This window comes from Mustelus asterias, chromosome 4 (assembly GCF_964213995.1).
Source record: "Mustelus asterias chromosome 4, sMusAst1.hap1.1, whole genome shotgun sequence".
Lineage (NCBI taxonomy): Eukaryota > Metazoa > Chordata > Chondrichthyes > Carcharhiniformes > Triakidae > Mustelus > Mustelus asterias.
This window is the reverse complement of record NC_135804.1, coordinates 67,389,805-67,415,492: the sequence shown is the minus strand read 5'-3', so window position 1 is coordinate 67,415,492 and position 25,688 is coordinate 67,389,805. Positions and strand designations below refer to the sequence as shown.

The following is a 25,688-nucleotide window of genomic DNA, read 5'->3' as shown; positions in this document are numbered from 1 at the left end:
CAATATCTCTGCCCATCACGCAAACCAACTTCCCATCCATTGACTTTGTCGACACTTCCAGCTGCCTCGGCAAAAGCAGCCTGCATAATTAAAGATCCCGCACACCCCGGACATTCTCTCTTCCACCTTCTTCTGTCAGGAAAAGGATACAAAAGTCTGAGGTCACGTACCAACCGACTTAAGAACAGCTTCTTCCCTGCTGCCATCAGACGTTTGAATGGACCTATCTTGCATTAAGTTGATCTTTCTCTACACACTTGCTATGACATTCTGCACTCTCTTATTTCCTTCCCTACGAACGGTGTGCTTTGTGTGTATAGTGCACAAGAAACAATACTTTTCACTATACTAATACGTGTGATAATAAATCAAATCAATATGGGTAGAGCTCAGGAATAGGAAGGGTGTAGTCACAATGCTGAGGGTTTACTAAAGGCCTCCCAATAGTCAGCGGGAGGTAGAGGAACGGATATGATTTGATTTGATTAATTATCACATGTGCTTGTGTGGGAGTGTGTGTGGGGTTCTGTGTGTATCGATGTGTGAATATGTGTGGTTTGGGTACAGATATGTGTGTCAATGTGCAGGAGTTGGATGTGTGTGTGTGGGGTGCATGTGGATATATTCCTGTTTGTGGAAGGAGGGATATCATAATTTCCAGAGTGGATAGCCAGAAGCTTTTTCCCAGGGTGGAAGAGGCAAATACTAGGGGGCATAGGTTTAAGGTGCGAGGGGCAAGGTTTAAAGGAGATATACGAGGCAAGTTTTTTACACAGAGGGTGGTGGGTACCTGGAACTCACTGCCGGGGGAGGTAGTGGAAGTAGATACGATAATGACTTTTAAGGGGCGACTTGACAAATACATGAATAAGATAGGAATAGAGGGATATGGTCCCCAGAAGAGTAGGGGGTTTTAGTTCAGTCAGGCAGTATGTTCGGTGCAGGCTTGGAGGGTCGAAGGGCCTGTTCCTGTGCTGTAGTTTTCTTTGTTCTTTTGTTCTTTGAGTGTGTGTGGACATGGGTGTGCGTGTTTGTGTATGTGTGACATAGGTGTGGTTGTGTGTGTGAGTGCATGTATGTTTGTGTGTGCGTGTATGTCTGTGGGTGTGTGTTGGTGGGTGTGCATGTGTTAGTGGTTGTGTGTGCCTGTATGTTTGCGCCTCCGTGTGTGGGAGTGGGTGTGGTTCTCTGCGTATGGGTGTGTGTGTGTGCGTAAATGTGGGTGTGTGTGTGCGTGTGTGTGTGTTTGTGTGCGTGTGTGTGGTTGTGCATGTGCATGTATGTGTGGGTATGTATGTATTTGTGTGATTTTGTGGGGTGGTGTGTGGTGGGGTGTGGAGCTGTGTATGTGTGTGTATCTATATGTCTGAGGGGAGTGAGTGTGTGCGGTCTGTGTACGTGTGTGTGAGAGGAGGTAGGTGTGAATGAGGGCTTGGGCTTGTGTGTGTGTGTGGGGGTGTGTGTAGAGGTGTTTGTGCATGTATGTGTGTGTTGGTGGATGTTTTTGTGTTTGTTTGTGTGATTGGGTATGTCTGTGTGAGAGTGTGAGTGGGGTTCTATGTGTATCAGTGTGTGAATGTGTGTGGTTTGGGTACAGATGTGTGTGTCAACGTGCAGTGGGTGAGTGTGTGTGCGGGATGCGTGTGGGTGTATTCCTGTTTGTGGAAGGTGGGATACCATTATTTCCTGGTCCAGTGATAAACTTTAGGCCTCAGGATCTTCCCAAGCAGAGGCTCAAATGTGCCAGTGTGAATGCCTTGTGGCAAGAATCTCCTTCCTCAATCTAGGGAACTGTAAGGCATCCAAAGAGAGCAGTGGAAAAATTTCACTGGAACAATATTTTAAAACCAGAAACCTTGGAGGATAATAAAGAACCCTCTATATCATAGAATTCGGTCAGGGATTTGAGGCTGATAGTCCCGTGTCCTTCTCCCTAAAGTGGGTTATTTACTTAGCTTAAGTATGAAGCTGCCTGTTCATTGGTGGCTCTCTGGTCAATGAGGGCTCGTCGTTTTCTAACATGGGGCAACAATGTCCCCTACTGTCAGCACACTGCCTGTTACTCACTTTCCCTAATTGGCCATGACAACCACATTTACATTTATTCAATATGAAAATGTCCCCAATCACCTGAATTCTTCAAATGAAACTGGGAATTGTGTCCATCACACTGCCAGGATGTTTCCATGGTTACTGCATTTCACTGTTTCAAGGGACATCATGATGTGGAGATGCCGGCGTTGGACTGGGGTAAGCACAGTAAGAAGTCTCACAACACCAGGTTAAAGTCCAACAGGTTTATTTGGCAGCACAAGCTTTTGGAGTCTCGCTCCTTCATCAGGTGAGTGAGGACTTGTGTTCACAAACAGGGCATAAACAGACACAAAGGGACATCACCACTCCTTGCAGGCTGGTCCATTTTAATCACTTTAGATTCCATAAACTGTTTCCAACCATTTTCATATTGGATTCTGGCTGCTGCACATGTTGCTCCAGCAAAGACACTTTCTCATTCATTTCCTTACTCCCCGTCCTTCACATACTCCATGTCAACACCTCACACCTGCATCTCCTCGCTCCCTCTGCATCCCTTCACTCCCTCAGCATCCCCTGACTCCATTTACACTCGCTCACGCCATATACACTCTGTCATTCCATCTCACTCCCCCACTTCATCTGCACTCTTTTACTCCATCTCACTTTCTCACTCCATATCTCAGTCTCTCACTCCATATCTCAGTCTCTCACTCTATCTGCACTCCCTCAATCCCTCTCCATTCCCTCACTCCACCTACATCATCTCACTCCATCTGCACTCTCTCGCTCCATCGGCCACTCACTAATCTGTTGATTGGACAGTTGGTAAAGTGTATGGGACAGTTACGATAGTTGATTACACAGTCAGTAAAGTGTACGGGACATTGGGATAATTGATTAGACAGAAGAACACAAAAAACAAAAGAAATAGAAGGAGGCCCTTCAATCCTACCCTGCCATTCAATACGATCATGGCTGATCTATGTCGACCTCAACTTCTTTCCTGTACCATTTCCCCAGAGCCCACTATTCCTCAAACTATCAAATATTTATTCACCTCCACTTTAAATGGTTCTATTGATCTAGCCTCCACTATCCTTTGGGCAGAGAATTCCAGAGATTCACTAGCCTCTGAGGAGAAATTTCTGTGCACCTCAGTTATAAATGACCGTGCCTCCCCCCCTTTTATCTTGGAACTATGTCCCCTTTTTCGAAACTCTCCCACGAGTGAAAACATCTCACCATCTACCCTGTCAAGCCCCCTCAGGATCTTATACGTTTGAATAAGGTCATCCCTCACTCTTTTAAACTGAAAGGAATACAGACCCGCTATTTAGTATCTCTTGATGGGACAATCTCTCATCCCAAGAATTAGATTGGTGAATCTCCTTTGGACTGCCATTTAAGGTAATGGGACCATAACTGTTTGCAGTATTCCAGGTGAGGCCTCAGCAACACCCTGTACAATTGCATCAAAACCTCCCTATTTCTAAACTTCAACCACTTTGCCATAAAGGCCAAAATGCCATTTGCCTTCTTAACTATTTATTGGACCTGCTCGCCAGCTTTTTGTGATTAATGCATTGGAATATGCAATATGTACTTCACTCACCTGCAGTCTCTCTCTCCATTTAGAAAATAATCTGCCTTTTGATTTCTCCTCCCAGTTTATTCGACAGTTGGGTAGTTGATGAGACAGTAAATTGTAAGGTACAGTTGGGATTATTGATTAGACAGTTAGTAAAGTGTATGGGACTGTTGGGATTATTAATTAGACAGTTAGTAAAGTGCATCTGATGGTTGGGATTATTGATTAGACAGCTAATAAAGTGTATGGGACAGTTGGAGTTACTGATTAGACAGTTAGCAAAGTGTATGAGATAGTGGGGATAACTGAAAAGGCAGTTTGTGAGATAATGGAAGTGGGAGTCAGACTGCCACTGCCACTGCCACCCCATCTCACATTCCCCCTCACATTCCCTCAAACTCCCCCTTAAACTCCCCCTCACACACTTCCACTCCCTCACCCTTCACTGCAATCAGAGTAATGTTCAGTTACCATTCTCTGTTCCCTCCTAACTCTTAGCCACAACCTATCAACACCATCTGCTTCTATATTCTCAATATGCCTGTTAGTAGCTACTTTGTCAAATACCTTTTGAAAGTTTGTTCTTTTTGAATTCATTTATGGAATGTGGGCATCGCTTCACATTTTTGCCCATCCCTAATTGCCCTTGAACTGAGCAATTTGCCACATTGCTATGGGTTTGTTGTACATGTAGGCTATACTGGCTAAAGATGGCAAATTTCCTTCCCAGTTGGGTTTACACACCAATTGATATGGATTATCACTAGGTTTTTAATTCCAGATTGTTATTGAATTCAATTTTCACCATCTGTCCTGCTGGAATTCAAACCTAAGTTCTCAGAGCATTATCCTGGGTCTCTGGTTTACTTGTCCACTACCCCATTGCCTCCCCATGATATACAACATCTACTACACTCGCTTCATCAGCTGTCCTTGTTGCTTTTTGAAATAATGCGATCAGGTTAGTCAGGCATGATGTGCCTTTAACAAATCAATACTTACTGTTTCTTAGTAACCCATTTATTTCTTTGAACCTCTTTTTCCTTTATCATCCAGCGCACTCTAGATTTGGATGCTCCCTCTTTCCTGCTTGGGAATACAGTTCATTATGAACAATCTCTGCCTTGTTTGTTCACTGTTTCCATGACCAGTCTTTGCTCCCAATCCAGCTGTGGTGTTCACCAAGTCCTCACAACGCCACATTCACTTTCTTTTCTCCATTCCCATCCCTCCTGAATAAATTGTAACCTGGGGTGTTTAGTCCCCATTCTTGCTCCTGTTCAGAGCCAGATCTCCATTTAGTCAACATACCATAATCCACATGGAAATGCTCATCTGCAACCTTGCACTAAACACATCTTCATTAATACCCCAGTTTACCAACAGTCTGACTGCTTTGCAGTTTTTCTCCATTTATTTTTGTACTTCCTACACACTATCCTTTATTCTGTTGCTGTTTGTTACTCTTCCCTCTCTGCTACAGAATCCTGATGTCCCTTGCCCAGCCAACTAAATTCCAACCTTCCCCACTCTCTTCATGAGGATATTTAACCCAGCATTATCCAGATGCAAACGGCCCATTTTGTACAAACCAACCTACCTCAAACTGCTCTCTATGTCCGGCGATCAGAAGCCTTTCCTCCTGCATGAATTCTCCAGCCAGTTAATGATCCTCTCTGATGTCTGATCAGGGACTTCAGGTTTCAAACATGGTGCATCACTGACCCCTAGTGTCAGCATATTGTCATGCTCTCAGTGTTATGATGTTTACCTCTTGTGAAAACTGGCACCAATCACCAAAACTCTTCAAATGTAACCAAAAACTATGTCCATCAAACTGCCAAAATGTTTCCATGGTTACTATTTGCAGACCAAGTGGTCATGTGAAGTTGTCACATGGGTGAAGAATGGCAGATATCCCCAGGAGTGTGGGAGTTATCCCCGGGAGTGTGGGAGTTATCCACGGGATTATGGGAATGATCCCTGGGAGCATGGGAGTTATATCTGGGAGTGCAGGAGTTATCCCCGGGAGTGCAGGGGTTATGGCGGAGAGCATGGGAGATATCCCCGGAAGTATGGGAGTTATCGTTGGGAGTGTAGGAGATTGTGGAAGATATCCCCAGGACATGGGAGTTATCCCTGGAAGAGTAGGAGTTATCCCCGGAATACAGGAATTATCCCCGGGAATGTGGGAGTTACCCCTGTGAGTGTGGGAGTTATCTCCGGAAATGCAGGAGTTAGCCCCAGGTGCATAGGAGTTATCGTTGGGAATGTAGGGGTAATGTCTGGGGGCATGGAAGTTATCAGTGAGAGTGCATGAGTTGTCCCCAGGATTGCAAGAGTTAACCCCGGAAGTATGGGAGTTACTCCTGGGAGCGCAGGAATTATCGTTGGGAGTGCAGGAGTTATTGTTGGGAGCGCGGGTGTTATCTCCAGATTGCGGGAGTTATCTCCGGATTGCGGACGTTATCCCCAGGAGTGTTGGAGCTATCCACAGGAGTGTTGGAATTACCTCCCGGAGTGTGGGAGGTACATCCTGGAGTGTGAGTGATCCCCCGGAGCGCAGAAGTGATCTCCCAGAGTGTGGGAGTGATCCTCAGGAGTGCAGGAGTGATCACCAGGAGTGCACGTGTTATCCTCAGGAGCGTGGCAGTCATCCCTGGTAGTGAGGGAGTTATCCCTGGGAGTGTGGGAGTTATCCCTGGGATTATGGGAATTATCCCCGGGAGCATGGGAGTTTTATCTGAGAGTGCGGGAGTTATCCCTGGGAGTGCAAGGGTTATCCCCAGGCATGTTGGAGGTATTCCCAGGAGAGTGCAAATTATCCCTGGGAGTGAGGGAGTTATCTCTGGTTGTGAGGGAGTTAATGTCAGAACTGTGGGAGTTAACATCAGGATTGCGGGAGTTAACATCTGGATTGTGGTAGTTATCCCGAGGAGTGTGGGATTTATCCACGGGAGTGCGAGAATTATCTCCGGGAGTGCGAGAGTTATCCCCGGGAATCATAGAATCATAGTATCATGGAATCCCTACAGTGCAGAAGGAGGCCATTCAGCCCATCAAGTCTGCACCGACCACAATCCCACCCCAGTCCTATTCCCCACATGTTTACCCTCTCAACCCCCTGACACTAGGATAAATTTTGCATGGCCAATTAACCTAACACGCATATCTTTGGACTGTGGGAGGAAACAGGAGCACCCGGAGTAAACCCATGCAGACATGGGGAGAACGTGCAGACTTCGCACAGACAGTAACCCAAGCCTGGAATCGAACCCGGGTCTCTTTCACTGTGAAGCAGCAGTGCTAACCACTGTGCTACTGTGCCACTCCGTGTGGGGGAGTTATATCCAGAATGCGGGAGTTATCTCCGGATTGCAGACGCGATTCCTGGGAGTGTTGGAATTACCTCCGGGAGTGTAGGAGTTACCTCCGGGAGTGCAGGAATGATCCCCCAGAGTGCAGGAGTGATACCCAGGAGTTCAGAAGTGATACCCAGGGGTGAGGGAGTGATCCCCAGCAGTGCGGGTGTTATCCCCGGGAGTATAGGAGTTATCCCTGGCAGTGTGGGGTTTATCCAGGGATTGTGGGAATTATCATTGGGAGTTTGAGGGTTACCGTTGGGAGTATAGGAGTTTTCCCTGGGAGTACGGGACTTATACCTGGAAGTACAGGACTTATCACCGGGAGTGCGAGAGTTATCCCCGGGAGTGGGGGAGTTATCTGCAGGAGCGTGGGAGTTAACGTCAGGAGTGTGAGAGTTAACGTCGGCAGTGTGGGAGTTAACGTCGAGATTGCGGGAGTTATCCCCGGGACTGTGGGAGTTATCCCCAGGAATGTAAGAGTTATCCCCGGGAGTGTGAGAATTATCCCAGGGAGTCATATAATCATAGAAGAGTGGCACGGTAGCACAGTGGTTGGCACTGCTGCTTCACAGCTCCAGGGACCTGGGTTCGATTCCCGTCTTGGGTCACTGTCTGTGTGGAGTTTGCACATTCTCCTCGTGTCTGCGTGGGTTTCATCCGGGTGCTCCGGTTTCCTCCCACAGTCCAAAGATGTGCGGGTTAGGTTGATTGGCCCTGCTAAAATTGCCCTTAGTGTCCTGGGATGCGTAGGTGAGAGGGATTAGTGGGTAAAATATGTAGGAATATGGGGGTAGGGCCTGGGTGGGGTTGTGGTTGGTGCAGACTCGATGGGCCGAATATCCTCTTTCTGTGCTGTAGGGTTTCTAAGATTTCTAAGAATCATAGAATCCCTACAGTGCAGAAAGAGGCCATTCAGCCCATCGAGTCTGCACCAACCACAATCCCACCTCAGCCCTATTCCCCACATGTTTAGCCTGGCCTCCTGGTAGTGTGGGTGTTATCCCTGGGAGTATGGGAGTTATCGTTGGGAGTTTGAAAGTTATCGTTAGGAGTACAGGAGTTATCCCTGGGAGTGCGGCAGTTATCCCTGGGAGTCGGGGATTTATCTCCGGGAGTGTGAGCGCTATCCCCGGGAGTGGGGGAGTTATCCCTGGGAGTGCAGAAATTATTCCTGGGAATGTGGGAGTTATCCTCGGGAGTGTGGGAGTTATCCCCGGGAGTGTGGGAGTTATCCCCGGGAGTATGGCATTTATATCCGGGAGTCCGAGAATTATCCCTGGGAGTGTGCGTTATTCGTGGGAGTATAGGAGTTATCTTCAGAATGCGGGATTATCTCCGGATTGCGGACGTCATCCCTGCGGGCGTTGGAGCTATCCACAGGAGTGTTGGAATTACGTCCCGGAGTGTGGGAGGTACCTCCTGGAGTGTGAGTGATCCTCCGGACTGCAAAAGTGATCTTCCAGAGTGTGAGAGTAATCCTCGGAAGTGCAGGAGTGATCCCCAGGAGTGTGGGAGTTATCTCCGGGAGCGTGGGAGTTAAACCCGGGAGTGTGGGAGTTATCCTCAGGAGTGTGGCAGTCATCCCCTGTAGTGTGGGAGTTATCCCTGGGAGTGCGGGAGTTACCCCTGGGATTATGGGAATTATCCTCGGAACATGGGAGTTTTCTCTGGCAGTGATGCACATCAATTTAGACACGAGGCTTGAGGCTTCAGTAAATGAAGGCTTTTATTTACTATTAATGAAGCTATCAGAACTTATGTACACTATCCCAGACTGAAGGGGTCCCGGCCAGAGCAGGGACTCTTATACTTCTCCCAGGAGGCGGAGCCCGACTGGGATGTGCCACAACAGTAACAAACACAGGTGTAACAACCCCACCCTAACCCAACAGCAACAATAGCACAATCCAACAGTAACATATGTACATCCTTGTAGTACTGGCCAGCTCCTGGCTCAGTACTATCCAGTGGGAACCAACGATGGTTCACCACATTCACCCCTCCTTTGAGAACAAAGGCCGGTGGGGTACAAAAAAACAGAATAAAGTGTCAGCAGTCTATAAGTTCAGACGGTCAGGGGGACCGCACCGTCGTTGTGACCTCCTCAATACCGGCGGTGACACCGGAGTAGGCACTTGCGGTGGCGTTCTCTCCAAAACGGCGTCCAGCTGTTCTTCCACGGACTCACAGGCCGGTTGACCCTGAGGAGACGGTAGTGCAGGGGATCCTGACACGCCCTGTGGTGGCGACCATCTTCGGGGCTCAGGCAAGCTGTGCATGGGAGTAAAATTGTTAAGCAATGGTCCCGATGCTGCCCGCGCCGTGTCCGGGGAAGAAATGAGAGATAATGGATTTGTTACTGGGGGTATGGGAGCGACAGGGGTTGCTACGTCCCCTGCAGGCGCCAGATCTCGGATTGAGACCGTGTCCTCTCGCCCGTCAGGATATGCCACATAGGCATACTGAGGGTTGGCGTGGAGGAGGTGGACCTGTTCGACCAAGGGGTCGGACTTGCGGGCCCTTACATGTCGCTGCAGGAGGATGGGTCCTGGGTATGTCAACCAAGCTGGTAAAGATATCCCCGAGGAAGACTTCCGAGGGAATGAGAACATCCTCTCGTGGGGAGTAGCATTGGTTGCCGTACACAGGAGGGAGCGAATAGAGTGAAGCGCATCAGGGAGGACCTCCTGCCAAGGGGAGACTGGAAGACCTTTGGATTTCAACACCAGTAGGACAGCCTTCCAGACTGTAGCATTCTCTCGTTCCACCTGTCCATTACCCCTAGGGTTGTAACTCGTGGTCCTACTAGAGGCAATCCCGTATGAGAGCAGGAATTGCCTCAAGTCATCGCTCATGAACGATGAGCCCCTGTCGCTATGGATATAGCTGGGGTACCCGAACAGGGTAAAAAGATCACGGAATGCCTTGATCACCGTGGCAGCGGATGTATCCGAACAGGGGACAACAAACGGGAACCGGGAGTACTCATCGATGATGTTTAGAAAGTACACGTTCCGATCTGTTGAGGGAAGGGGGCCCTTAAAATCAACACTCAGCCTCTCGAAGGGACGAGTGGCCTTGACCAAATGTGCCCGGTCAGGTCGGTAAAAGTGCGGTTTGCATTCCGCGCAAATCCGACAGCTCCTTGTTACCGACCTGACGTCCTCCACCGAGTAAGGCAGGTTGCGGGCTTTTACAAAGTGGTAGAGCCGAGTGACCCCAGGATGGCACAGATCATTATGGAGGGCGTTCAAACGATCCTCCTGAATACTAGCGCATGTTCCACGCGAGAGGGCATCCAAGGGCTCATTGAGTTTCCCTGGACGATACATGATATCGTAGTTATAGGTGGAGAGTTCAATTCTCCACCGCAAGATCTTGTCATTCTTGATCTTGCCCCTCTGCGTGTTGTTAAACATGAACGCCACGGACCGCTGGTCCGTGATCAGGGTGAACTGTTTTCCCGCCAAGTAATGGCGCCAGTGTCTGACGGCCTCCACAATGGCCTGGGCCTCCTTTTCCACCGCTGAATGCCGAATTTCGGGGCCTTGGAGGGTGCGGGAAAAAAATGCAACGGGCCTGCCCGCCTGGTTAAGTGTGGCGGCCAGGGCGAAATCAGATGCATCGCTTTCCACCTGAAAGGGGATGGATTCGTCTACCGCGTGCATCGTGCTTCCGCGATGTCGTCTTTCAATTTCTTGAAGGCCAATTGGGCCTCTGGCGTGAGGGGAAAAGTCGTGACTTAATAAGCGGACGGGCTTTGTCTGCGTAGTTGGGGACCCACTGCGCATAATAGGAGAAGAAGCTTAGGCACCTTCTCAGTGCTTTTGCGCTAGCGGGCAAGGGAAGTTCAGCAAGAGGGTGCATACGGTCTGGATCAGGGCCAATGACCCTGTTTTCCACCACGTATCCCAGGATGGCTAAACGGCGCGTACGGAACACACACTTCTCCCTGTTGTAGGTCAAGTTCAGGCGAGATGCAGTGCGTAAGAAGTTTTGGAGGTTTGTGTCATGGTCCTGCTGATCATGGCCGCAGATGGTGACATTATCCAGGTACGGGAAGGTAGCCCGCAGCCTGTTGTGGTCCACCATTCGGTCCATAGCACGCTGGAAGACCGAGACCCCATTGGTGACACCAAAGGGAACCCTAAGAAAATGATACAAGCGACCAGCCGCCTCAAAAGCCGTGTATTGTCGGTCCTCTGGGTGAATGGGGAGTTGGTGGTAGGCGGACTTGAGGTCTATGGTAGAGAACACCCGGTACTGCGCAATCTGATTGACCATATCAGATATGCGCGGGAGGGGATACGCATCCAGCTGCGTATATCGGTTAATGGTCTGACTGTAATCAATGACTATCCGGGGTTTGTTCCCACTCTTGACCACAACAACCTGTGCCCTCCATGGACTAACACTGGGCTGTATGATCCCTTCTTTGAGGAGTCGCTGAAGCTCAGATCTAATGAAGATCCGATCCTCAGTGCTGTAACGCCTACTTTTAGTAGCGATGGGCTTGCAGCCTGGTACCAGATTCTGAAATAAGGAGGGTGTGGTGATCTTTAACGTAGAGAGGTTGCAGGCGGGGCGCGTTGGGCAATTTGGAGACTGCAGCTGTTCTCCCACTGCCAGTGAAGGGAGTGGCCCACCGTACTGTAGGGTTACACTCCTCAAGTGGACCATGAAATTTAGTCCGAGAAGTATTGGCGCGCAAAGATACAGCAACACCAGGAGCTTGAAGCGCTCGTAAACTGTGCCTTGTACTTTCAAGGTTACCACGCAACTCCCTAGCACGGCAACAGACCGGGACCTTGATGCCATAGAGATTGTCTGTTTGGCAGGTTGAATCTGGAGTCCACACCTCTTCACAGTGTCAGGGTGGATAAAGCTCTCAGTGCTCCCGCTGTCAAACAGACAATAAAGCACATGATTGTTTACCTGAATATCCATCATTGAACGATCGAGCCTATGAGGCTTGGCCTGGTCCAGGATGATCGACGCCACCGTTGGTTCATGAACGCCACTGCAGGCAGCTGAAATCGATGCGGAGGGCCCCTGCTAGTCGTTCGTGGTCAGTGTCGACCAACATGGCTGCCCCCATGAATCGCACATGGGTGAGGGCGCCAAACTCAGCGACCCCTGGTGGTCATACTCCTCCGACTCCATCGACCGTAATGGCGTCGTCCTGGACTCGCACGTGGACGAACCCCGCGACGACTTCGACGATGATGGTGATGAACCAAGCTCCGAAGAATCGCAGGCCGCACTGCCGTTCCTGGGTTTTGATCTGCACACTTTTGCATAATTACCTTTTTTACCGCATGCGGTGCAGATTACCGCTTTAGCGGGACACTTTTGTCGGGTATGTTTTGCTCCTCCGCAGAAATAGCACTGCGGGCCGCATGGGGCTGCAGCCGTCGTCTGGCCCAAGTGGGAGCACGCCATAACACAGCACTTCGAGCCCGAGGGGCGAGGAGGGATTTGAGACTGCTCCTGCCACGTTGTCTCCACGTGGTCCTCTGGATATAAGACTAAGCTCTTTGAAGCCGACTCGAGCACTTCTGCTAATTCGATGGCCTGGGTAAGGTTGAGATTACCCTTTTCCAGCAGTTTGAGACGGATGTATGATGATCCGACCCCGGCCACAAACGCATCTCGGGTGAGGTCGTACATGCTCTGCTCAGCCGACACAGCTTTGCAGTCATAGCCCCTGGCTAGCTGTAAGAGCTCATTGGCATAGTCCTCCATCGTTTCGCCCGACTGCCGACGTCGTGTGGCGAGGAGGTAATGAGCGTGTATCTCGTTAGGTGGTTTTGTATAGCACTTCTTTAGAAGCTCGAGGGCCTTAGGGTAATTAGTGGCCACACGGATCGCGAGGTAGACAGTGTCGCTTACCCTCGCATGGAGGACCCGGAGTCTGTCATCATCTGTAGTGACCGCTGCGGAGGCTGCTAGGTAATCTTCGAAACACTTCAGCCAGTGGTCGAAGGTGTTAGAAGCGCCCACCGCACGTGGATCTAGCATCAGACGTTCTGGCTTGAGAATTTGCTCCATACTCTCCTTTCTTTTTTTTCTTCCGTCGAGAGTTTAATAATAGTAAATAAAATTGATGCACATCAATTTAGACACGAGGCTCGAGGCTTCAGTAAATGAAGTCTTTTATTTACTATTAATGAAGCTATCAGAACTTATATACACTATCCCAGACTGAAGGGGTCCCGGCCAGAGCAGGGACTCTTATACTTCTCTCAGGAGGCGGAGCCCGACTGGGATGTGCCACAACAGTAACAAACACAGGTGTAACAACCCCACCCTAACCCAACAGCAGCAATAGCACAATCCAACAGTAACATATGTACATCCTTGTAGTACTGGCCAGCCCCTGGCTCAGTACTATCCAGTGGGAACCAACGATGGTTCACCACAGGCAGTGCAGGAGATTTCACTGGGAGTGCGGGAGTTATCCCTGGGTGTGTGAGAGTTATCCCCTGGCGTGTTGGAGGTATCCCCGGGAGAGTGCGATTTATCCCTGGGAGTGTAGGAGTTATCCCTGGTCGTGAGGGAATTAATGTTGTGACTGTGGGAGTTAACATCAGGATTGCGGGAGCTAGCATCAGGATTGTGGTAGTTATCCCGAGGAGTGTGGGATTTATCCCCGGGAGTGCGAGAATTATCCCCGCGAGTGCGAGAGTTATCCCCGGGAGTCATCGTATCATATATCATAGAATCCAATAGTGGAGAAGGAGGCCATTCCATCCATCGAGTCTGCACCGGCCACGCTCCCACCTGGGCCCTATTCCCCACATTTTTACCCTATTAATCCCCTGACACTCGGATTAATTTAGCATGGCCAATTAATCTAACGCACACATCTTTGGACTGTGGGAGGAAAGCAGAACATCTGAAGGAAACACACGCAGATACAGGGAGAATGTGCAGACTTCGCACAGACATAAGAACATAAGAAATAGGAGCAGGAGTAGGCCATCTAGCCCCTCGAGCCTGCCCCGCCATTCAATAAGATCACGGCTCATCTGATAGTGGTTTAGTTCCACTTACTCGCCCGCTCCCCATAACCCTTAATTCCCTTATTGATCAGAAATCTATCTACCTGTGACTTAAACATATTTAACGAGGTAGCCTCCACTGCTTCAAAGGGCAGAGAATTCCAGAGGTTCACTACCCTCTGAGAGAAGAACTTCCTCCTCAACTCTGTCCTAAATTGACTCCTCCTTATTTTGAGGCTGTGTCCTCTAGTTCTTGTTTCCTTCCTAAGTGGAAACAATCTCTCTGCCTCTACCCTGTCGAGCCCCTTCATTATCTTATATGTCTCGATAAGATCTCCCCTCAGCCTTCTAAACTCCAACGCGTGCAGGCCCAATCTACTGAATCTCTCCTCATAAGCTAACCCCCTCATCTCCGGTATCAACCTCGTGAACTTTCTCTGTCCTCTCTCCAAGGCCAATACATCCTTCCGCAAATAAGGGGACCAAAATTGCACACAGTACTCCAGTTGCGGCCTCACCAGTACCTTGTACAATTGCAACAAGACCTCACTGCTTTTATACTCCATCCCCTTCGCGATAAAGGCCAACATTCCATTTGCCTTCTTGATCACCTGCTGCACCTGCAAACTGAGTTTTTGCGATTCATGCACAAGGACCCCCAGATCCCTCTGCACAGTAGCATGTTGTAATTTTTCACCATTTAAATAATAGTCCATTTTACTATTATTCCTTCCAAAGTGGATAACCTCACACTTGTCAACGTTACACTCCATCTGCCAGATCCTCGCCCACTCACTTAGACTATCCAAATCTCTCTGCAGACTTTCCGCATCCTCCACGCATTTCGCTTTCCCACTCATCAGAGACAACAACCCAAGCCTGGAATTGAAACCGGGTCCCTGGCGCTGTGAGGCAGCACTGCTAACCACTGTGCCACTCCGTGTGGGAGTTATATCCAGAATGCAGGAGTTATCTCCAGGAGTGCGGAAATTTTCCCCGGGAATGTGGGAGTTATCTTGGGAGGTTGGAATTACCTCCGGGAGTTACCTCCAGAAGTACGGGTGTGATCCCCAGGAGTGCGGGAGTTAACATCTGGATTGTGGTAGTTATCCCGAGGAGTGTGGGATTTATCCACGGGAGTGCGAGAATTATCTCCGGGAGTGTGAGAGTTATCCCCGGGATTAATAGAATCATAGTATCATAGAATCCCTACAGTGCAGAAGGAGGCCATTCAGCCCATTGAGTCTGCACCGACCACAATCCTACCCCAGTCCTATTCCCCACATGTTTACCCTCTCAACCCCCTGACACTAGGATAAATTTTGCATGACCAATTAACCTAACACACATATCTTTGGACTGTGGGAGGAAACAGAAGCACCCGGAGTAAACCCATGCAGACATGGGGAGAACGTGCAGACTTCGCACAGACAGTAACCCAAGCCTGGAATCGAACCCAGGTCTCTTGCACTGTGAAGCAGCAGTGCTAACCACTGTGCTACTGTGCCACTCCGTGTGGGAGTTATATTCAGAAGGCGGGAGTTATCTCCGGATTGCGGGCGCTATTCCTGGGAGTGTAGGAATTACCTCCGGGAGTGTAGGAGTTACCTCCTGGAGTGCAGGAATGATCCCCCAGAGTGCAGGAGTGATACCCAGGAGTTCAGGAGTGATACCCAGGGGTGAGGGAGTGATCCCCAGGAGTGCGGGTGTTATCCCCGGGAGTATAGGAGTTATCCCTGGCAGTGTGGGGTTTATCCAGGGATTGTGGCAGTTATCGTTGGGAGTTTGAGGGTTACTGTTGGGAGTATAGGAATTTTCCCTGTGAGTACGGGACTTATACTTGGAAGTACAGGACTTATCACCGGGAATGCGGGAGTTATCCCCGTGAGTGGGGGAGTTATCCCCGGGAGCATGGGAGTTAACATCGGGAGTGTGGGAGTTAACGTCGGCAGTGTGGGAATTAACGTCGGGATTGCGGGAGTTATCCCCGGGATTGTGAAAGTTATCACCAGGAATGTAAGAATTATCCCCGGGAGTGTGAGAATTATCCCAGGGTGTTTAGAATCATAGAATCACTGCAGTGCAGAAAGAGGCCATTTAGCCCATCGAGTCTGCACCAACCACAATCCCACCTGAGCCCTATTCCCCACGTGTTTAGCCTGGCCTCCTGGCAATGTCACAACGGCAGGTTAAAGTCCAACAAATTTATTTGATATCACAAGCTTTCAGAGCACTGCTCCTTGATCAGGTGAGTGATTAAGCTGTTCTTGAGTCAGCTGGGGTATGTGACCTCAGACTTTTGTACCTTTTTCCAGGCGGAAGAAGGTGGAAGAGAGAATGTCCAGGGTGGGTGGGTGGGTGGGGTCCTTGATTATGCTGGCTGCTTTTCCAAGACAGTGGGAAGTGTAGACAGTGTCAATGGATGGGAGGCTGGTTTGTGTGATGGACTGGGCTTCGTTCACAACCCTTTGTAATTTGTTGCGGTCTTGGACAGAGCAGGAGCCATACCAAGCTGTGATACAACCAGAAAGAATACTTTCTATGGTGCATCTGTAAAAGTTTGGTGAGATTTGTAGCAGTCATGCCAAATTTCCTTAGCTTCCGAGAAAGTAGAGGCATTGGTGGGCTTTCTTAACTATGATGTTGGCATGGAGGGCCAGGACAAGTTGTTGGTGATTGGACACCTGGAAACTTGAAGTTCTCAACCATTTCCACTTCATCCTCATTGATATGGACAGGGGCATTCCATTACACTTCCTGAAGTTGCTGACTCTCTCCTTCATTTTATTACCACTTAGAGAGAGATTATTGTCATTGCACCAGTTCACCAGATTCTCTCTCTTTCCTGTACTCCATCTCATCATTGTTTGAGATCCAACCCACTACAGTGGTGTCATCAACAGATTTGAAAATCGAGTTGGAGGGGAATTTGGCCACTCAGTCATTGGTGTATAACTATAGGTGTATCCCATTGCCATTTGTGGAACCTTGCTATATTTCCTACAATACAACAGTGACTACAATTAATAAGCAGCTTAATGGTTACAAAACACTTTGCGATATCCTGAGATCATGAAAGATGCTGTACAAAAACATTTGCAACAATTTAACAATTTTAGTCAAAGTTGATGCAAAATGGTTGGAGTAGGAAATGGGAAAACACACAACTGTGAGGTAGAAGGTCTTTGCTGGGTTCTACAATGAAGAAATGTTAACACTGGAAAGCTTCAATCCTCAGCACTAACATCCTCTTTATCAGAAAATTCTTATTTAATAAAATACAATGTGGCTTTATATTTTGCAGCAATGGTTTCTCGGTGAGTCACGGGACCTCACAATCCTGAAGTTGCATTAGGTTATATTGGCGAGTTAATAACTCCAGACCTGTACCTTTCAGGTTTCTCTCATCTTCCTCATCAGTGGCCTGGTGATCCTCGGTTACTGTTCTTCAGTCAGCAACCAGTCAACCTACCAGGGAGTAGTGAAGGAGATCTGTGGACCCGCCATTGGGAGACTCTGTGAAATCTGCTTTGTCTTCAATGTCTTCATGATCTCGATCGCGTTTCTGGTTGTTGTCGAAGATCAACTCAGTAAATGTAAGTGAGAGCTGGGAACTGGCACTAGTTTTTCATTTTCTCCATTATGATACCACCCTCAGCTAATTGCTCAACTCTTTCCTTAGTGGCTGTGAATTCAATCTTTTCACCTTTAATCGAAGGACCATCTATTTTCCCCCAATGGTCCATTGTAAAATATCCGTTTCAGGCATAGGAAACACCAAAGGAGGCCATTCAGCCCCTCAAGCCTGTTCTGACACTCAGTGAAATCATAGCTGATTTATTTTACTTTCTTTACCTCTCTTTATTAGGCTCAAAATCCACAAAATTCTACAAATCTTTGTCTTGACAGCTCCAAAACTCTCCCAGCAACCTCAGCCTTTTAGAGGGAGAGTACCAAATTTTCACTCTTTGTGTGAAATGTGCTACCCTCTGTATGGCCTGGCTTTAATTTGAAAACTCTTATCCTTATAAAGGTATCATCCACAGGAGAAAAAAAATTCCCTCTGCAGGCAGGAGTCGAGGCCTGAACCCACCCATCCCTGGGGGCAAACAGTTGCTCATTGGGATTTTCACAGGATTTTCCTCCATAATTGGCTTGGCAGCCAGGTTCCCTGTCCAGTTAAGGGCAGTGGACTGCCATGTCATCTGAGTAAGGGGGAGGACAATTCAAGACGGAGGCACCCTTTCTTCAAGTTCTTTAAATCTTTAATTTGAAAAAGAGATTCAGTATCCAGGCTCCCACTGTGGAGGAGGGTTGGGGTATGGTGGGAACCCTTTTGTCAGGCAGCCTTTGGCTGTTCCTGAGCTCAGGAAAATAGGGTAGGCCTTAGGCCTCCCTGGACCACTGGCCCTATGTGCCCCTCTCCAGGCAGCTACTGACCCTGCCCATGTGGATATATGTTGCTCAGCCTCTTTAATTGGACTTAATTCTACCCTTAATGGTCCTCAGGAGCTGTACGCTTCTGTGCAGGTGGTTAGCCACACATGCTGCAATTTCACCTCCAGGTAAATGACCTCAAGGCAGGAGGAAGCTCAGAAACCAATACTCTGCCTGGCAGCTCATCCTTAGTCTCAGCTGTCACCTCGATCCCAACAAGAGCTGAAAACTTGGCCCAAACTCTTTGTGTCCCCCACATTTAATCCTGTCAATGTTTTAAACACATCAGTTATAGAACATAGAACATTACAGCGCAGTACAGGCCCTTCGGCCCTCGATGTTGCGCCGACCAGTGAAACCAATCTAAAGCCCCTCTAATCTACACTATTCCAATATCATCCATATGTTTATCCAATAACCATTTGAATGCTCTTAATGTTGATGAGTCCACTACTGCTGCAGGCAGGGCATTCCACGCCCTTACTACTCTCTGAGTATGGAACCTACCTCTGACATCTGTCCCATATCTATCACCCCTCAATTTAAAGCTATGTCCCCTCGTGTTAGCCATCACCATCCAAGGATAAAGGCTCTCACTATCCACCCTATCTAATCCTCTGATCATCTTGTATGCCTCTATTAAGTCACCTCTTAACCTTCTTCTCGCTAACGAAAACAACCTCAAGTCCCTCAGCCTTTCCTCATACGATTTTCCCACCATACCAGGCAACATCCTGGTAAATCTCTGCACCCTTTCCAACACTTCCACATCCTTCCTATAATGCGGCGACCAGAACTGTACGCAATACTCCAAGTGCGGCCGCACCAGAGTTTTGTACAGTTGCAGCATGACCTCCTGGCTCCGAAACTCAATCCCTCTACCAATAAAAGCTAACACACCGTATGCCTTCTTAACAACCCTATCAACCTGGGTGCCAACTTTCAGGGATCTATGCACATGGACACCCAGATCCCTCTGTTCATCCACACTACCAAGTATCTTACCATTAGCCCAGTACTCTGTATTCCTGTTACTCCTTCCAAAGTGAATCACTTCGCACTTTTCCGCATTAAACTCCATTTACCACCTCTCAGCCCAGCTCTGCAGCTTATCTATGTCCCTCTGTAACCTTTATCTCTTTAAAGCCCAGTTTCAAACATTCAGGTTTGTCCCCGTTCCCCCGATAAATACTTTCCATGTGTTAGTGACAGATCTCTGATCCGGCTCTACCTTGATGCAGGTGAGAGGTCAGATAGGACTGGAATTTACACACATCTATCTCTTCCTCTGAGGACGCCTCTGTCACCTCCCCCCACCTCTGCCCCCCCCCCCCCACACCCACACAGGGACTCCTGTCACCACCCATCCCCGCCCCCCCCCATAAAAACATCCTTGCCACCTCCTCCACACACAGGTATCCTTTCACCTCCTCGATGCACAGCATGTGCGATGATACAGTGAGGGAGGCTCTCTCAACTAACACTGTATGTTCTGTTTCAGTGTGTGACTCAATGGCTAACAATGAAACCACATCAGAGGGTGTCCAATCCCAACGACCATGGTACACAGACCACCAACTGGGCTTGTCTGCTGTCTGCCTGTTGGTCATCCTGCCATTATCAGTCCCTGAGGAGCTTGGCTTTCAGAAGTACATCAGGTACAGTGATCCATTGGACAGGAATAATGCAGTGCCTGGATTAACCTGTACTTCTATTTCCAATGGGGCTGCGAAATACATCAATAGAAGGTGGGAGAAGATGTGGTGGACGGGCCGGGAGGGAAAAGGGAACACTCTGAAGTTTCTTCAGGTGGAGGTCACAGTGCTTGTGAACCGAGTGTGCCCCTCTCTGCCCTCCATCACCCACCCATGCCAGTGGGAACAGTGAGTGCCCTTGCAGGTGGGCAGTCAGGCTGGTGTATGTGTCACATGGCTCATACTATCCAGAACACACCATCATTGTCACCTTGATCTCTCCCTGACCTTTCCCAAGATCCCGAGAACTTCCTGAGCAATTTACAAAAGCTGAGACTCTGAGATGGGTCAGGGGGTGGGAGAGGTGCAGTGGCGGGGGTGGGGTAGAAACAGGGGATGGTGGTGGGTTATTGTCAAGAGGGGAGGGGCTGAGGGTGGTGATGAGGGTGTCAGAGTAAAGGGGGAGGGTGAGGGGATGTTGTGGGGAGGGGTGAGGTGTCATGGGATGGGGGAGGGGTGAGGGATTTTTTGGGGGGTGAGGGGAGGTGTTTTGGGGGTGGGGGGGTGGAGGGTGTGTCAGGGAGTGGGCGAAGGGATTTGGGGTGGGTTGTGTCTGGGGAGGTGGAAGAGGGGATGGGGGAGTGATCACAGGGCAGGTGGAGGGTGCGTTGGGTGGTGGGGTTGGGGTGCACAGGGTGGGGTGCATGGGGTGTGGGATGAGTCAGGGGTGAAGGTTGTGGGGAAGAAATTTGCGGGTGAGGTGTGTCGGGGTGGGTGGTGGTCTGGGTTCCAGGCTATTTTGCTGGCATGGATCCTTCTCGAAGATCTCGACCAGCTGGAGGCCGGAATGCCTCACCCTCTGGGAGTAGCGGCTTGATTCTGGCTGTGGTTAACACAGCTAATGGCAAAGGCACTCCCCACCTCTGCCTCCATCCCAGGGCCTCTCGATGCTTCTCACCCTATAAGGAATCAAAGCAATTCCACCCTTTCCAAGGGAAGCAATTGGGAAGCAGCAGATTTGGAATTCCAGCCTTGTCTCAGAGTTACAATCAGTAAAGCAACAGAAACCTCAATCCATCTGGAGACAAAAGATCTTCCTACTATGTGTACAGGAAATGAGTTGTTGAATATGAGATCAGTGCCTTAGTAGACAAGAATGGTGTGATAAAAGGAAATGGTTAATGTGTGAAATGGGGCGGCACGGTAGCACAGTGGTTAGCACTGCTGCTTCACAGCTCCAGGGACCTGGGTTCGATTCCTGGCTCGGGTCACGGTCTGTGTGGAGTTTGCACATTCTCCTCGTGTCTGCGTGGGTTTCCTCCGGGTGCTCCGGTTTCCTCCCACAGTCCAAAGATGTGCAGGTTAGGTTGATTGGCCACGCTAAAATTGCCTCTTAGTGTCCTGAGATGCGTAGGTGAGAGGGATTAGTGGGTAAGTGTGTAAGGATATGGGGGTAGGGCTTGGGTGGGATTGTGGTCAGTGCAGACTCGATGGGCCAGTTGGCCTCTTTCTGCACTGTAGGGTTTCTTCTATGTCTATGTTTACGCTCCTGCCTTTTGTTTGTACCATTGAAGCTGATGTACAGCAGGTTTGAAGGTGAGCGAGACATCAGCTGAGGATAGAGATGTTGGCTCCACTTGGAAACATGGTACTACACAAACTCTAGACATTAACGCCATGAAATTAAGTAATAGAAACAGTGGGCTATTCAGCCCTTTGAGCCTGCTCTGCAATTTAATAAGATCATGACTGTTCTAACATTCACGAATTCCGCTTTCCTGCCTTATCTCCAAGACCCTTAATTCCCCGACTGATTAAAAACCTATCGATCTCAGCTTTGAAAATGTTCAAGGACACGGCCTTCACAGCTTCTTGGGGTAAAGAATTCCAAAGATTCACCACTCTTTAAAAGAAGGAATTCTTCCTGAAATCTGTCTGAAATGAGCAGCCCCTTGTTTGACCACTATGCCCTCCGGCCCTACATTCTCCCAAAGAGTGGATGCATTTTCCCAACATTTACCCTGTCTAATCCCCTAAGAATCTTATACGTTTCAATCATGTTACCTCTCATTCATCTGAACTCCAAGGAGTACTGACCCAACTTGTTTAATCATCCTTCATATTGTAGTTCCTCCATACCCAGGATCATCCTAGTAAACCTCCTCTGTACTGCCTCAGGTAATAATATATCTCTCCTTAAATAAGGGAACTAATTGAGCGCCAAATTCTCTGTTCTCACTGGCAGCAGTATGAGACCAGAGAATTCTGGTCACTATTTTATAAAGACTTGCAGCTTTCTGGCTACCAATCAGTATGGCAAAAGCCTGCACTTGCTCGGGTGAGCTCTGGTCCCGATTGGTTTTCTTGTGACCCTATTGGCCGATTGCCCTCTTAAAGGGGCCAGACACCACATAAACTTTCTCCCTCTATGTCCTTCTCAAAATGTCTGCAGCCTTTGACCACAATGTTCTCCTCCAATACCTCTCCACTGTCATTCAGCAGGGTCCAACTGTTCTTACATCCTTCAATTCTCATCCAACAAATCACAGCTGGAGAATAACCTGCAACAAATTCTTCAACCGGTCCCACACCTCTGGTTTCCCCCACAAATTGATCCTTGGCCCCTCCTATTTCTCATGTAAATCTTACCCCTCAGTGATATCACCCAAAAACAGTGTTAGTTTTCACATGAACACTGACTACCTCCAGATCTGCCTCACCACCAGCTCGCTCAATCCTCCACTGTTGCTAAATAGTCTGACCGCTTATCCAACATCCAATCCTGGATGTGCAGAATCTTTCTCCAATTATATACAGGAAAGAGTTAAGGCACTGTCTTTGATCCTCACTACAAACTCAGTTCCCTGATCACGGACTTCATCCCTCCCCCTCGTAACAAACTGTTCAATCAGATTGTTCGTAAACTGAATATCATATCAAGATGAGCTTTCTACCTCATTTCTTTAACTTTGTCCATCTCCACCCAGCAGCTGTTGGAACCCTCATCGATGTTGCTGTGACCTCTACACTTGACCTATTCTCCTGGGTTGACCTCTCAAAGTTTACCCTCCATAAAGTGAGGCAATCCAAAACTCTTCTGATTACTTCTTAACCCACAACAAATCTCATCCACTTATCACCAGTCCCAGCTTCTGGTTAAAGCAATATCCCCATTCTGAAATTCACATCCTTCCTTTCAAATCTCTCCATGGCCTTCTCCCTTCCTATCTGCATGTATTGTTCAGCCCTCCAACCCTTCAAGATAGGACTACTGAGTTACTCCTGCAGCGAGCAGACACAGAACAAATGGGCTGAATGGCCTCCTGTGTTGTAACCTTTTATGATTCAGTGGGGCTTATTTTACTATTTTGAATCTAAGTGCTGGGTGGACTTGAAATTGGGAGTATTTCAGATCCAACTTTTAGACCCGTTCTCAGGCGCCTCCATACACACTGCCTGCAAAAATATCAGCGATTCCGAATCGCGCTGCACAAGCCTGTTGGTGGGGCTTAATGTACCTGCAGTTCCAATTGGCGCCTCTGCATGCACAGAGAAAAAAATGATAGAATAACGCTCCCCTGCCACATGCCTCCCGGGCTGGATAATGCCTCCCCCTGGCTCCCCACAAGCATTGCCCCACCCCCACGACACAACTGACCCCCATATTGGATACAAAACTGGCTCGGTCAAAGAAGACAGAGGGTAGCAGTGGAAGGGTGCGTGTTTGAATGGAGGGCTGTGACAAGAACTTTGATTCAAAATAGCCCCACTGAATCATAAAAGGTTACAACACAGGAGGCCATTCAGCCCATTTGTTCTGTGCCTGCTCGCTGCAGGAGTAACTCAGTAGTCCTATCTTGAAGGGTTGGAGGGCTGGACAACACGTGCAGATAGGAAGGAACTGCAGGTACATTAAGCCCCACCAACAGGCTTGGAGGGCTGGACAACACGTGCAGATAGGAAGGGAGATTTGAAAGGAAGGATCCCTGTTCCTCAGGGATCAGTGCTGGGACCTTTGCTGTTTGTAATATATATAAATGATTTGGAGGAAAATGTAACTGGATTGATTAGTAAGTTTGCGGACGACACAAAGGTTGGTGGATTTGTGGATAGCGATGAGGACCATCAGAGGATACAGCAGGATATAGATTGGTTGGAGACTTGGGCGGAAAGATGGCAGATGGAGTTTAATCTGGACAAATGTGAGGTAATGCATTTTGGAAGGTCTAATACAGATAGGAAATATACAGTAAATGGCAGAACCCTTAAGAGTATTGATAGGCAAAGGGATCTGGGTGTACAGGTACACAGGTCACTGACAGTGGCAATGCAGGTGGAGAAGGTAGTCAAGAAGGCATACAGCATGCTTGCCTTCATCGGCTGGGGCATTGAGTTTAAAAATTGGCAAGTCATGTTGCAGCTTTATAGAACCTTCGTCAGGCCGCACTTGGAATATAGTGTTCAATTCTGCTCGCCACACTACCAGAAGGATGTGGAGGCTTTGGAGAGGGTGCAGAAAAGATTTACCAGGATGTTGCCTGGTATGGAGGGCATTAGCTATGAGGAGAGGTTGGAGAAACTTAGTTTGTTCTCACTGGAACGACGGAGGTTGAGGGGCAACTTGATAGAAGTCTACAAGATTATGAGAGACATGGACAGAGTGGATAGTCAGAAGCTTTTTCCCAGGGTGGAAGAGTCAATTACTAGGGGGCACAGGTTTAAGGTGCGAGGGGCAAAGGGCAAGGTTTAAAGGAGATGTACAAGGCAGATTTTTTACACAGAGTAGTAAGTGCCTGGAACTCATTGCCGAGGGAGGTAGTGGAAACGGATACGGTAGTGACTTTTAAGGGACGTCTTGACAAATACATGAATGAGATGGGAATAGAGGGATATGGTCCCCGGAAGGGTAGGGGGTTTTAGTTAAGTCGGGCAGCATGGTCGGTGCAGGCTTGGAGGGCCGAAGGGCCTGTTCCTGAGCTGTAACTTTCTTTGCTCTTTGTTCTTTATCCCCCCAACCACCCCCCACCCAGAACGATCATGGGCCCCTCCCCTCGTCCCCCCATCGACCTCAGGCAGAGTGGCAGCGGACCTCCCTTTCCCCACCGATCTCAGGCAGAGTGGTAGCGGACCCCCTTCCCACCCACTGATCTCAGGCAAAGTGGTAGTGGACCCCCCCTGCTCCGCCACTGATCTCAGGCAAAGTGGCAGCGGACCCCCCTCCCCCCCACTGATCTCAGGCAGAGTTGCAGCGGACCTCTCCTCCCCGCCCCCCCCCCCGATTTGATCTTTGATTTGATTTGATTTATTATTGTCACATGTATTAACATACAGTGAAAAGCATTATTTCTTGCGCGCTGCACAGACAAAACATACCGTTCATAGAGAAGGAAAGAAGAGAGTGCAGAATGTAGTGTTACAGTCATAGCTAGGGTGTAGAGAAAAATCAACTTAATGCAAGGTAAATCCATCCAAAAGTTTGACGGCAGCAGGGAAGAAGCTGTTCTTGAGTCAGTTGATATGTGACCTCAATGGGTGGGAAGCTGGTTTGCGTGATGGATTGGGC

The 25,688-nt window shown here is 48.8% G+C and overlaps 1 protein-coding gene across 1 annotated transcript in view; it reads left to right on the top strand.

Annotated features, from left to right (window-relative positions):
- The window catches only part of slc38a8a (solute carrier family 38 member 8a), an 83,976-nt gene that overhangs the window by 10,147 nt on the left and 48,141 nt on the right, over positions 1-25,688 (top strand). Inside the window, exons 2-3 of the mRNA XM_078212022.1 lie at positions 17,392-17,590; positions 19,933-20,089. Coding sequence (XP_078068148.1) covers positions 17,392-17,590; positions 19,933-20,089 — 356 coding nt within the window. The remainder of the gene's footprint in view (positions 1-17,391; positions 17,591-19,932; positions 20,090-25,688) is intronic.